The sequence below is a fragment of the Strongylocentrotus purpuratus genome, unplaced genomic scaffold, assembly GCF_000002235.5.
Source record: "Strongylocentrotus purpuratus isolate Spur 01 unplaced genomic scaffold, Spur_5.0 spur5_scaffold_1, whole genome shotgun sequence".
Taxonomy (NCBI): domain Eukaryota; kingdom Metazoa; phylum Echinodermata; class Echinoidea; order Camarodonta; family Strongylocentrotidae; genus Strongylocentrotus; species Strongylocentrotus purpuratus.
Genome location: NW_022145594.1, coordinates 200,216 through 214,099, shown reverse-complemented (window position 1 = coordinate 214,099; position 13,884 = coordinate 200,216). Strand labels below are relative to the sequence as shown.

The following is a 13,884-nucleotide window of genomic DNA, read 5'->3' as shown; positions in this document are numbered from 1 at the left end:
TTTTATACATTTTATAATTTGGGTTGGTATAATGGCATACAATTTCTACTCTCGATTTTATTGACAAAGTGCAACTAAATTTTGTTTTATTGGATAGAATATTTTTTTCCGAATGATATGACATACAAATTGTCAATTCTGGTTGAGGCGTTTTCGTTCTACTCCTATTTTCGTGAAGCAATGTCGTTCTCAATAATGTAATGCAGTCGCAATGTTCAAAGAATCAATAGCACTGAAATTGAATAGCGCCATCAGCAGCTCATACGCGCTCAGTGCAGATCATATTCCGACTCGACTCGACTCATTGATCGCAGGCACCTGATCGAGACTAGAATAGAAAGCCAGTGCTTCAGAATACTTCTCTATTAAAGCAAACCTTATTCATCTCTTTCTTTAGCTAATGCCGCTGTGAATTATGCCAATTCAACCTACTTCACGTCCATCAACATAATGTGAAATAGTTACGAATGGAAACATGAAAATCACTCGCGTTTGTGTTTATGCATGAGCGGCATCATTGGTCATTCACTGGCCCTATCTCTCGGCGTACAAGTGTGGCAGTGAACCGTAGCTCAGCTCTCAGCAGCTAGCAGCCTGCAGTCACAGGTACTCTCCGCTCAACTCAGTGACTTTACAGACAGTCTCAAACTAAGTGTGAACCGGTAGGTACTTTTAATTTTATTTCTACATATATATTTAAAAATAAATAGCTTTAGCCAGTATTCTTTGGATTTAGTCAGTCAGGGGGTCACAATTATATGAAACCGTGACTCTGTAACATTGTTGTTGAAGGTTGATGAAAAAACAGCGTCATTTTTGTATGAAAATAAATAGGGAGGCCAATACCAAAAGCTAAATTCTTAATTTCACATTTATCAATGATAGAACTAGTTTTAAAAGAAAGCAACTATCTTATCTAAAGCTATGGTCACAAATCGGAGCAGCGACCGACCGATCAGTAGCCTGCTCGGTCCCTGCTGGAATTAGGCATCGCCCAGCGATTAGGTCGGTGCCCGGGCGGCGACCGCCCAGGCACTGAGCGTATTTTGGACGGCTAGTGAAAAGTGAGCAGGCGCCGCCCAAATTTTAACTCCGCGCTAAAACTTCAGCGGCGACTGAGCGATGCCCTAAAAACGAGCGGTGCCTGGGCGGCCGCCGCTCGGTGGCCGGGCAGCCGCCGGGCAGAATTGGTTAAAAACTCGCCGCTCGGCCACCCAGCAGGCTACTTTTGGGTAATGTGACCATAGCATAAGACAACTCACCCATCCACCAACTCCAGTAATGTCATAAAATAGCTCCAAAGTTGGGGATTCTTTCTACGCTACTCGGCACGGAGAACTTTGCGCACATACTACATAGCGCTGTAATAAAAATAATAATAATTAGTGGGTTTTTGTATACTGTAGCACTCATGTCTGTCATACGTGACACTCCTGGCGCTCCCAACACTGTACACTGTTGGGAGCGCCAGGAGTGTCACTAGTATAAGCACTCTTATTGGCCGATCCGCTCGAGTGGCTTCGAATTTAAGTGAGAGAGGGCCTACTTAACTTATTAAAGCGCAATTTAGGTCAGGTGACACACTTCAAACATAACTGAGGTACACACAGCTTTGCTAACACATAAAATAGAAAAATCAACGAACATCTCAGAATAAATTTCCAGTTTGTAGTACCTTGAATATGACGAAAATGAGAATTGTTCAAACTTAATAAATAGTTAAGTAAAACTTAAAGGTACTATATCCCATTTGCAGGCCAAAAAAAGTTGTCGAATCGACTTCAAGGAGCTATAATGTAGAGCCAGTAAGTAATATAGTCTTGATTTTCAGACCATTGTACCAAATGGTCGTACGTTTCATGCTGCGCAAAGATTCAATCAGTTTTAATTTTGGCCATCACAAGAAGTGGGTTATTGATATAGACAAATGCTCATGTACCCTTTACAATTACAGCTCATTTTATGTATGTTATTACCGAAGAAGAAGAAAAGCCAGCCAGTCACTCAATAGGGTCTGACAATGAAGTATAGCACATAGACGGGTTTCCTTGCATAATTTGAATACTAGGACACTGCTAACGTTTAAATTTGACAGATAGGACATACATGACAAATTGATAATTCCTGCAAAGTTCTACAGAATTTGAGGTTGGCTGCAAAAGGGACATAGTATCTTTAAGTGAAATAGAGGGTTTGACTGAAATATCATAATTTTGGTATTGAAAAAAAACACAGAAAAATCGCAAGCTTGCTCCTCGCACAAATATCTTCTAGCATTGAGTCCATCGAGAACAGCGATAGCCAATCTGAAGGGTCCATGTCGGCTAGGCTAGGCGCCAACTTATAAAAATGAGGCTGAGATCGGATGAACGATCTGCACTTGCGTTAATTGTTAAAGTTCTCTGTGTGCTAATCTGTCCGTAAGAGGCTTAACAAACTTAAATTTCATGGTCACTAATTTACGTTCAGAAATAGACCGGCCGGAGGGAATGGCCCTGTCATTGCCGGGACAGAGTCCAAAATGACATTAAAACTCTGTGCGAGAGTACAATCGCTAGTCTTGAATCAGTCGCAGACACTGACACAGACAAGCCGCAATCCTGAAATTTACCCATCAATGTGCGTACGAGCTGTAGTTCAAATAAAAACATGCAGTCTTTAAAAATTCATTAAAAATCAAGATTAATTGATTAAGAATAACCGTAGATTAGAGTTGTATTCCGATATTCCAATAACTTTATTTCCCAATGAGTAATGATTTCAGTCTACAATCAACAAGAATGACCTCCTGTATTCCTCTTGCAGTGCTCGAAACTCCATCTATATCTACGTATGTACCAGTATATGTTTCTCTCTCTCTCTTTCTACACGTAACACATGATCTTCATAATTTATCAATTGGAGTATAGACTGTTATCCAGTCATCTTTACTGAAATATCTTTTTAAACAATTCCCATACATGACACCGTGTCTAGTGCTGTGAGAATAAGAGACTAGGTGTGAGACTACGCTACACATGTTCAGTCGCGTGATCTCTTAGCAGCTCATTCACATTCAACATATTCTAGGCATGAAAAATGAGCTCACCTTTCACAGTTTTCCCTCTCATTTTGAGATGGCTGTAGCCATGGGGCTCAAAGCAACTCAAGATTGACATAAACATTGTCTTCTATATCTTACAATCTTTGCATTAAAAGAAAGGCACACGCTCTACTTTAATCTGACTTTACTGTCAGGTATGTTCTTTAAAGGCAGGCTTTACTATTTCAGCTAGAAGGGATTAGACCACCCAGCGAGCCAGCGAGGTCACTGTGACAGGTGGCTATCTCATTAACTCAGCTCTCATTTAACATAAGAAAAAGAGGATCACAGGGGACCAACAGGCACTGATTGGGGAAGTTTTCTATATAGAGGGAGCAAGTAGCTACAAGTAGGACAGTGTGCCTTTAAAGCAGTTCTGTAAAATGCCCCCCCCCCCCCAGTAAAAGGAAAAAAAATAGAAGAAGAAAACAAATAACATAAAATACTCTCTATAGATAACTACAGGTACAAACCCAAGGGAGACAAAAAAGGGGTCTTTGTAGACAGGGGGTCTTTCTACAGGTGGCCACTAAATCAGATTTGAATGATTTATAGAATTTCCTTTCCCCTTACCATTGCCGATAATTCAACTACAGTATCTATTTTGTAATGAGGGCATTGCCATTATTATTAAAAGAATCAAATGAAAAGAATACGTTCATTGGGCATTAACGGGTATGCAAGTCACCTGTCCTATTTCCTGAACAGGTAATGTTGGCATATATGATCCCAGCATTATCAAGGTTTGACAACAAATCCGGCACATAACAAGGGTCTCATTTATAATGATATATGCAAAATGTACTGTACATGAAGGTAGGTGAGTACAAAATAAATTTATTATTGATCTAGTTTTATTGGTGTCCTGTATCCTTTGAGAATGATTACAGTTATAATTCATAACTATCATAATTTACTTTATCATGATTGTAATAATTTAATTCATCATATTTAGAATAATTTACTTTTTATCAGTATTGTAATAATTCACTTTACCGTAATCTTTATTGTCATTCAAATTAATCAAGCACTTTACTGAGATACAGTGTAGATAGTCATGGACTCTGCACACTTGTATTTGTGAATTACATGTTGACTCATTCAACTTCCAAAATGCAAAGATTTGGTTTGTATCGAATGATCTGAGGGTGCGGGCATTGTAGTTGATTTCTATTCATCGATTTTATTGAATAGTATGAGGGTGGAGGCTCAATGATTCTTTATTGTGTGCGATGTCATGCCCCTGAACACTCCCCATTCTACCAAGGTTATGGGAACTTAAGAGATCATACATAGTGCAGTGGATACTCATAGTGCTAACACTGCTAAGTAAGCTATCTTCTTTCCCTTTTCTAACTCTAACTCAAAATAAAGATGTGATGTGCGCAGTATACAAGTCTTGTGCTGTATACGTACTTGTCATACATGTAACAGTAGTGCAGGTCTTCTAAATGTTGCTATTGAGCAGGGGCGCGTATTCAGGATTTTCCAAAGGGGGGGGGGGGGGGGCGTGAAATGTACGAAAATGCTTGGGGTCAGAGGTCCGCTTAAGGGCCCGTGAACATTTTGAACCTTAAAGACATCACTTAACAATTGTTAAATCTGAGATGCGTGGCCCTACGTGTTATCAGTATCTGTGATATGGTGTAATTTTGAATTAAAAAAAAAAAATTGCGCTTCAAAATGATCATGAAGTGCCTCAAAAAAGAAAAAAATCTTTGAATGACTGCTTTTACCATACCGGTAATCATTTTCCCCAATAGACTGTAGTGTTATGAAAATGCAAAAATTAAATTTCGATTTTCAATCATAAATATCTTGATAATCAGACAGGCGATCAGCTTGTAAAAGTCATGGGATTCCTGACTGACCTAAAGGTTTATAATTATGATTGCAGCATGAGCTACATGTAAATCAAGTTTTTGTTTAAGGATCTGAGACAAAGTAACCTGATCCCTTTAAGGTTAAATTTCTCATTAGATATTATCTTTCTTAAAAGTAGCCCAAAATAAAGGTATTAGCCATCTTCACTTGAACAAGTAACAATAGAGGAATATTCAAATTATTTGTGTAATCAACACATGAATGGTAAATTTCAGCATGGCAGTCACATAGCCCAGATTAGCACTAGCTGAGATACATGTACCTAACAAGTTCCTCTATCATACATACAAGTGCAGAGGTTTAATGACTGTGTTTCCATGTACATTATCCTGTATACATTTTGATAAGGCGATACATAATGTTTACAATGTAATAAATTATTAATGAAATGATTATTTCAATTGAAATTGCACATTTCCCCCACTTTATAATGCTTTGATCACACAATGTAAATTTGAACTGAATTGAACTAAATTCTTTTTTATTATAAAGGTCAGAATGTAATGTACAGCCATAGCTCTTCCTTCTGACATTTAATCCCAGCGTTAAAACTTTTGTAACTTTTTGTGTGTTTTGTAATAGTTGAGTCATACTACAGTAAAACCCATCTAAGTGGTCTTTGTAGACAGGTTCCTTTACGACATTTTTCCATGAAAAAACATTTTCAAAGGAACCCAAAAATGTGGTCTTTGGACTTGTAGTCAGGTGGTCACTAAAGCCAGTTTGACAAAACTACATGTTACCTACTGAAAAAGTTTGGTTCATGGGCTAGATGTAGAGGATAAAATCGCCCCAACATTGGGGTCTGTTTGTTTTGTTTTTTTTTGGGGGGGGGGGAGGGGGGGGGGGGGGGAGAGGGCCAAACCTGAGTGACTGACAGCCACAGTCAGACTGACAACTTTTTTTTGTCATGAATTACATTACATGGAAATTGTACTTTGAGGAATCAAATCTTATGGATAGAATGGAGTGACTATATCTGAACATGCTCCTGACAGAACTACAGTGTACATCTTGTAAAACATTTCAAACAGCTAACGGTATTTTAATAGTGAATTGGAGTTTCTAGGAAGTCACCCGTAATCTATGCTTGCTAATCTGGGTGAACTAGTTCAATAAGTTCCATCATCTTTGAGTAATGGTAGAGCCACTTTTCTATTGTAATTCATTTAGGATCGAAGAAAGATGGGTGGATCAAGAGCACTATTCTATCCTACTCTGTACTGGAATGTATTCATGAAGAATGTGACATCAAGAAACTGGTATGACAGAATAGATTCAACCGTCATATTGGGTGCTTTACCATTCAGGAGTTATATCGACCAGGTTAGTACACTTAGACTAGTTAAGACAAGAAACTGGTATGACAAAATAGATTCAACCGTCATATTGGGTGCTTTACCATTCAGGAGTTATATTGACCAGGTTAGTACACTAAGACTAGTACAGTAAGACAAGAAACTGGTATGACAGAATAGATTCAACTGTCATATTGGGTGCTTTACCATTCAGGAGTTATATCGACCAGGTTAGTACACTAAGACTAGTACAGTTAAACAAGAAACTGATATGACAGAATAGATTCAACTGTCATATTGGGTGCTTTACCATTCAGGAGTTATATCGACCAGGTTAGTACACTAAGACTAGTACAGTAAAACAAGAAACTGATATGACAGAATAGATTCAACTGTCATATTGGGTGCTTTACCATTCAGGAGTTATATCGACCAGGTTAGTACACTAAGACTAGTACAGTAAAACAAGAAACTGATATGACAGAATAGATTCAACCGTCATATTGGGTGCTTTACCATTCAGGAGTTATATCGACCAGGTTAGTACACTAAGACTAGTACAGTAAAACAAGAAACTGATATGACAGAATAGATTCAACCGTCATATTGGGTGCTTTACCATTCAGGAGTTATATCAACCAGGTTAGTATGTAGACTAGTACAATAAAACAAGAAACTGATATGACAGAATAGATTCAACTGTCATATTGGGTGCTTTACCATTCAGGAGTTATATCGACCAGGTTAGTACACTAAGACTAGTACAATAAAACAAGAAACTGATATGACAGAATAGATTCAACTGTCATATTGGGTGCTTTACCTTTCAGGAGTATATCGACCAGGTTAGTAGGCCTACACTTCAATTCAAACAATACCATGTCATGGTGTATTTTGAAATCACATATAAAAATATGAATCATACAGATGTATCAAATTCAATCAGGCTCACAGTAGTTGTTTTCTGCTTGAAATTTGTTTTCATTTTCATTTTGTTTAAAGACAGAATTATAGTGTTTTTAAAAAATTGAACCAGAGTCATCATAGAGTTATGTATATATTCAAGATAATCAAAGTACATACATCTACATGTACACTGTACACTCTGTATTTTGATAATATATGTATTTGATAATTTTGATTACCAGTTTTAAGTGTACCATTTGAACGCATACTTTTGAGGACAAAGACTGGATGAAAGAAATTCCTTTCTGATGAGGTCATCTTTTATTATGTAGCCAATGAACCATAACCATTGAGGGCACTGTTAACAATGGATGAAAGGTTTTTACCTCAATGCAGGCTACATGCACATCTCCTGCTTGCTCCATATCAGTCTGCTGTACTTAACAAGGTCACATTCAAAGTTATTTTCAAATGTTCTGCACTATTGAGTGAATTACATGTACCTGTACAATCTATTATGTGGATGATTTCCCCAGGGGTGATGGCGTCTTTTGTTATTAAGCAAAGATTTTGTTGAATTTCATGACAATGTACTTTTCTCATGAGATACACCATAATCTCATTAGTACACAGTATGACCTGAACCCTCCCACGTCTTAGATGTACATGCCTTTAGATCCTTATTAAAGCCCTACTGCACTACTTGTAGCTATACATATATAGCTACAAGTATGTACTTTTCCCCTCTAAATAGAAAGCAATGCCTAAGTGGTGCTCGTTGGTCCCCCATGATCCTCTTTTTCTTATGTTATTTGAGAGCTGAGTTGATGAGATAACGACCTGTCCGTGACCATTCTGGGTGGTCTTATCCCTCCTGGCCAAACTAGTGCAGACAGGCTTTAAAGGAATGAAATCATTTCCATTACTTTTTCAATTTATCAAAGGCATGAGAAGTGTATGGACTATGGAGCATACTGTTTGTGAGTATTACTGAGTATAAGAGGATGATCATAATGAAGCATTGTCAAGACTCTCTGACTGGTTGTGTGTATCCTTGGTGAGATAAACATACAAGACCAAACAAGATAGTGAAAGCAAAATAACACTGGGCATTTTGGGAGGGAAGGTGGCATGAAATAAGAAAATACACTTATTTAAACAAAAAAATTGTACACAATCAACATACATGTACATGTATTGACCATTTTATGGTAAGGCTTTGTTAAAGGACTTCATGGCATAAAACTAAAAAATTACAAAGCCATACATGTATTTTAAATTTCAGTTAAAACTACCTTATTTCTGTCAAAATTCAAATAGGTACAATATTTCAATGTTGGCCCTTTAAACTTCCTAACGAAAGGGGGATGGTCTCATGACTGCTGAGAAAGCTCATGAATGCAATCTTCTTTTTAAAAGTTAACAGCTAACACAAACTGATTATGGGTTGAAATCATTTGGTTAATGAACATAGGAACATATGAAATAAAGACTCTTTGATTGATTTAATCCTTTGCTAATCTATTTCCATTCTATGCATCCTTTGTATCTTCCAGCTAAAAGAAGAGAATGTAAAAGGCGTTATATCTCTGAATGAAGATCATGAGCTGAGAAGACATGCTCCTACTGTAGAGGTAGGAAGGTATTCTTTATTTGTATGCCTCTGCCCACCAAAGGTGGTGCCAGAGTCATAATGCTTTTGGGTTGTCCGTCCCGCTTTCTTGTTATCACAATATCTAATCAATTTCTATTTCTTAGTTGCTGAAGAAAGAATAGCTATGTTTCCTACATAGTTATATTCAAACATATTTGCTCTGATTTTATTTAGGATGCATATTTGATGAAGAAAAAAAAATTTGTAAATGTTTAGTACGGTGTACAAACCAAATGGGAGAGAACCTCACAATCACAGACTTGCCAATTTGTGTTTGATTGATTCAAGCTACAAAACTTTCTTGTTTTTATTGATTTTTCTCAAATGTTTACTGATCCATTTCTCTTTCTTGTGGTACGGGTATTCAAATTCCTGTCAATCCAAGTGAGAACAGATTGCAGAAATGTTAGGAATGCTTTCAAATTGGTGATTTAATATCATGGTCCTTTTACATGTAGCTAGACTAAAGCTGCGGAAAATAACAAATGTTGAATATAGTGCTTTGTATCCTTAAGAAAAATGCGCTTGATGTGTCCATCTATTATCCTTCTATGAATTATGTAGAACCCCTCTATAATGTGTGCTTTATGTACCTATTTATCTTTTTTGTTTCTTCGTTTGATCTATAGGAATGGAAAAATCATGGAATAGAGCATCTTCAGCTCCCTACAGTAGACTTCACCGAGGCCCCTAGCCTGGAGTACTTAGAAAGAGGTGTAGAGTTCATTCAACAGCATGCTAATGATGGTAGCAGTGTGTACGTACATTGTAAAGCAGGGAGAACTAGGAGTGCTACACTAGTGGGCTGTTATCTTATGATGGTAAGAGGCCACATTTTGTATGTTGCACCATTCACTGGCTGCCTGCCGTAGCAATGAACAGAGTTGACAAATGATTTAACTCTGTTTTGTTGACGATCAGCCATGCTTCAAGTATTTCGTCTTCTTTGTGCATGGCTGATCGTCAACAAAACAGAGTTAAATCATTTGTCAACTCTGTTGCTACGACAGGCAGCCAATGAAAACGATTTTGTTAAATCTAATCATGGAAATGCAAGCATTACTTTAAACTAACAGAACTGTTTTATTTCTGGCTCATTTTTCCTGATTGAGGTGTCATATGAAAGGGCAGAACACAAACTTTCTAGAAATGTGATTTTCTCTTTGAAATTCAGATACCGCCCGCCAAATGACTTTTTGGGTTTTCTCTCTTCAAATCATTTTTAATCACTCATGCATGAAATATGCATCATATGAGTTGCATCAAATGAAAGAGAAGGATCTAAGCTTTAAAAATATGTGTCATTTATTAATTATAGTTGTGATTAAGTTATGATAAAACATTGATAAATCTTGGTTTTGTTTTTTCTGGGACGCACTGTATTTAACCTCTATGAGTGCTTCAAAAGAGCTTTGGAAATTATTACCCTTAGCATTAGCTCCGGCATCCGTTATAATCGGCACACAATGAATTTCAAGGACTAATTCTGCCAGGTACCCATTTACCTCACCTGGGGGGAGTCTGGCAAATGTAGATTGATGTCTTGCCAAAGGACATTAGTGCTGTGGCATGAAAAGATGATTTGAGTATGTGTTTGCTAGGTCAAATGGTAAAGGTCAGTGATCAATGAATGTTCATTTACCGGTAGGCAAAGCCATTTATAGAACCAGTCGCATTCATCTGGTCTCTTGTCTTTTGTTTTGTTTTGTTTAGATGAACCATTGTACTCCTCAGGAAGCACAGACCTTCATGGAAGCAAAGCGCCCTCATATCCTGCTCAAAGACAGACATTTCAGAGCTTTATATCGCTATTATGATAAACATGTCAAGAAAGCTCGTCCCAACAAAGACAAAAGAACAAGTGAGCCTCAAGATACCTAAATGTACATGGACATTGGACTATTATTTCTACAAAGAGAGGAATTGATCGATCAATTATGTCACGATACATCATGAAGCTTATGAGTGCACTCGGTATTCATGGTAAGGTACAAATGTAGTATTCTGTGGTATGCATGCAACTCACACTGGAGAGTGCTAAGTTTGTGTGAAGTTTATGAATATATATTTTCAGTCAAGATTTTAAAAGGAAGCTATTCAGTACAAACATGAAAGGAAAACATGGGGATAGTAAATACAAGTAACAGTAATTTCTTTTTAAAATGCTTGTTTGTTTGTTTCAAACCCATGAGTTTTATTTTCATTTACTTTCATGAAAGCAAGATTTCTGACAGTAAGTTGTCATATATTATCTTTTTCTACCAGAGCTCTTCAAAAACCAATAAGAGCTCTGGTTTGAACAAATGCATGAATAAAGAATCAGTACCATTATTATGTCAAAATCACTGTCAGAAATCTCGCTTTTATGATAGTCATTATTAAAAATGTTTGTCACATTATACATTTGTGTAAACTTTTATTTTCTTAGTTATTGAGGGCAGAATAGATTAGTTTCATGCAAGGTTGTATAATAACATGTTTGCAGTATTATGATTTATGGTGCAGGTACATGTATAATAGAAATTTTTTTTTAGGGAAGATTGTAATTTCTGATTTAAAAACAATTACAGAGCAAAGGGAGGGGACCTCAAAATATATTTGACAGAGTTGCCATTTTACGTTTTGATTGATCACACTGATCTGTTCCTTCTTTCTTCTATTGATATTGAAACCAATTTAATATCAGTGTGAACTTTCCTTTAATATGTGTAGATTGTCTGGAGTAAAATTTGTATGTACAGTACAGCCATGTCTCATGCACCCTGTACACATCGCCTGCTCCCCCCCCCCCCCACATTCCATCTCTTGAGACTATATAGGATTCAATGTGGACCCCCTCCCCTTCCTTGTGATACTATTTATTGTGGAACCCAGGTACAGGAGAGACTTTAACATATTTATAGGTAACGGTATGATGAGATTTGTCACTCGACCAGACACACAAGAATTTATTTGTCATACTTAAATAGTATACTATGGGATTTAGTGCTCAAAATGACTGGTTGACCATATGTGACCATGAGTAAATCCTGCATTACATTATTTTCAAGCAACCTAAAGGTATCTTCCTTGCATTCCTCGGAGGCATGTAAACTCTATGTATGTCATTGTCACTGTAATTTACCATCACAATGTAATAAAGCTACTGTAGCAACTAAGCCCAAATTGTCTGGGATCCAAATAAAAAGTTAAAGGGAGAGACTTGGACTTGCACTTCAAACTTCACATGAATTTTAACTATCCTATGATGATAGCAGGACCACTTCTTTGTTTGCACAGCCTCACCTCAAACAAGTCTTTAACAGAAAAGTGACAGATCTAGGTCACAGACGGACTTCCCACTGAGCCCAGAATATCAATGGTACAGCAGTATGGAGTTTCCCTTCAAGACAATTGGTTACATTGTAAAAGATGACCTAATGATGTTTAAACGTCCTGATCTTGTCATCTCCATGAAGTGAGTCGACCACCAGGCTCCTTCGCGCATGGCTATATGTCCTGGTGGTTGTACTTAGTAAACGGCAAGTGGGGATGATAAAAGTACCTTTGGGCAACACTGGTCCTACCTATCCACATGTTCATTGTAAGATTTAAAATGCTTCAAAAACCCATAGGCCGGTATTCTGAAGTTGTGTCTAACTTAGTCATGACTAAAGTTAAACAACTGTTGAGTTAGACAGGAGTTAAACACAAGGTCGCGGTCATGACTAAAGTAAGACCAGTAGTAGACATGACTTTAAACAACGACTTAGTCTGGACTTCAGAATACTGGCCTTTACAGTTTTTACTGACTTATGTGAACAAATCCTTACTGTTATACAAAATCAACAATCAGACTCTCAGAGTCAACCGTTTAGACTAATTACACCCTGTTTGTGGTTGTTTTGTACAGAGTAGGTCTTGTAACACCTCTGAGGACACAGCACTGTTTTATTGTATTTTCATGTTATATGATGAACATTCAATTGCAAGGATGGGATACTTGATTAAATAAGGATTAACTTATCAATTTCATCACATTGTAGCAGTCTAAATGTAAGTTTTAAACATTTGATAGATGTTGTACATAGATCTAGAAAGGCAAATTCTTTTAAAACCTGAATTCACTTTACAGCAGCTTGCGTGGACTGTGCCTTACACAATTTGCTACTTTCAACTTGAAATGCATATTCATTTTTCTTTCAGTGAATCTGATTGGTGGAAACAGATTAAAAATAGGAGGGGAATATTTTGATGATGCAGGAGTTCGAAATGCCAATTAAACTTTCATAAATACTGATATAGAGGTTATTGCTCAATTAACTGAGGGGCTTAAGACGAAAGTTCAGAGTAAAGTTAAGTCAGCTTTCAGTGCACACACCCAATGAAGACGTTAGCATATACTTGTGACTATATAGGTAATAGACCATCTCTTAATTTAATTTAGTATATCATGTGAGGTCTTCCAAAGGTTGGTTCATGATGAGTTACCTTTAGTGGAATGAAGAACTCTTTTTTTCAAGTGTTTGTTTTCAGTCAGTTCCAAGCTTTACTGAATATCATTTCCAGATATATATATTTTCAAAAACACGTACTATAGATAGTTTCATGAAAATCTACAAACTTATGTTATAACAAACCAATTTGAGGTACTTTCACAATCAGGCCTAAAAAAAGATGTTTTATTGCTCTTTAGGTGCCAAAATATGGCTCAGCCAGTTGGAAATCTTTTTGATTTTTTTTCTTCCACTTTGGGCTGATATTTCTCAGTTTTGAATGCTTCAATACTTATTTTTATATTCATTTAATATTTTTTTCTCTAAAAAAACGGTAATCCCTTTAAAAAACCGCCCATAGATTTCGTGATTTTGGGGTCTTTCGCAAATGGCAAGACAACATTTTTTTGTTGTAATGCCTTATGGAGCTCTCTGCCAATCATTGATTGAATTTGTAAAACATTCACATTTATACAGCTTTGTTACAAAATGAATAAAAACAAAACCTAGTGTAAGTCATTCCCTACCAAACCTTTATACAATTCAATATTCCATAAATTTGATGAATTATTGAAAGGAAACCCA

At 36.8% G+C, this 13,884-nt stretch overlaps 1 protein-coding gene across 2 annotated transcripts; it reads left to right on the top strand.

The window, feature by feature from the left end:
- The first annotated feature begins 289 nt into the window (after positions 1-289).
- On the top strand, positions 290-13,375 carry LOC755068 (phosphatidylglycerophosphatase and protein-tyrosine phosphatase 1). 2 transcript variants are annotated; one of them, XM_030977195.1, is made up of 5 exons: positions 290-662; positions 6,140-6,292; positions 8,727-8,804; positions 9,454-9,645; positions 10,538-13,375. In XM_030977195.1, the coding sequence occupies exons 2-5, from the start codon at positions 6,152-6,154 to the stop codon at positions 10,703-10,705; spliced, it is 579 nt and encodes a 192-aa protein (XP_030833055.1). In that variant the 5' UTR covers positions 290-662; positions 6,140-6,151; the 3' UTR covers positions 10,706-13,375. The 2 variants fall into 2 exon arrangements, with proteins under 2 accessions (XP_030833055.1, XP_030833060.1); XM_030977200.1 differs by lacking the exons at positions 290-662; positions 6,140-6,292 and adding an exon at positions 7,523-7,618.
- Positions 13,376-13,884: the final 509 nt, after the last annotated feature.

Coding starts and splice junctions, on each gene's coding strand:
- LOC755068 (XM_030977195.1), top strand. CDS start 6,152: ATGGGTGGATCAAGAGCACTATTCTATCCTACTCTGTACTGGAATGTA. Junction 6,293..8,726: donor TCAGGAGTTATATCGACCAG/GTTAGTACACTT, acceptor TGTATCTTCCAG/CTAAAAGAAGAGAATGTAAA. Junction 8,805..9,453: donor GACATGCTCCTACTGTAGAG/GTAGGAAGGTAT, acceptor TTTGATCTATAG/GAATGGAAAAATCATGGAAT.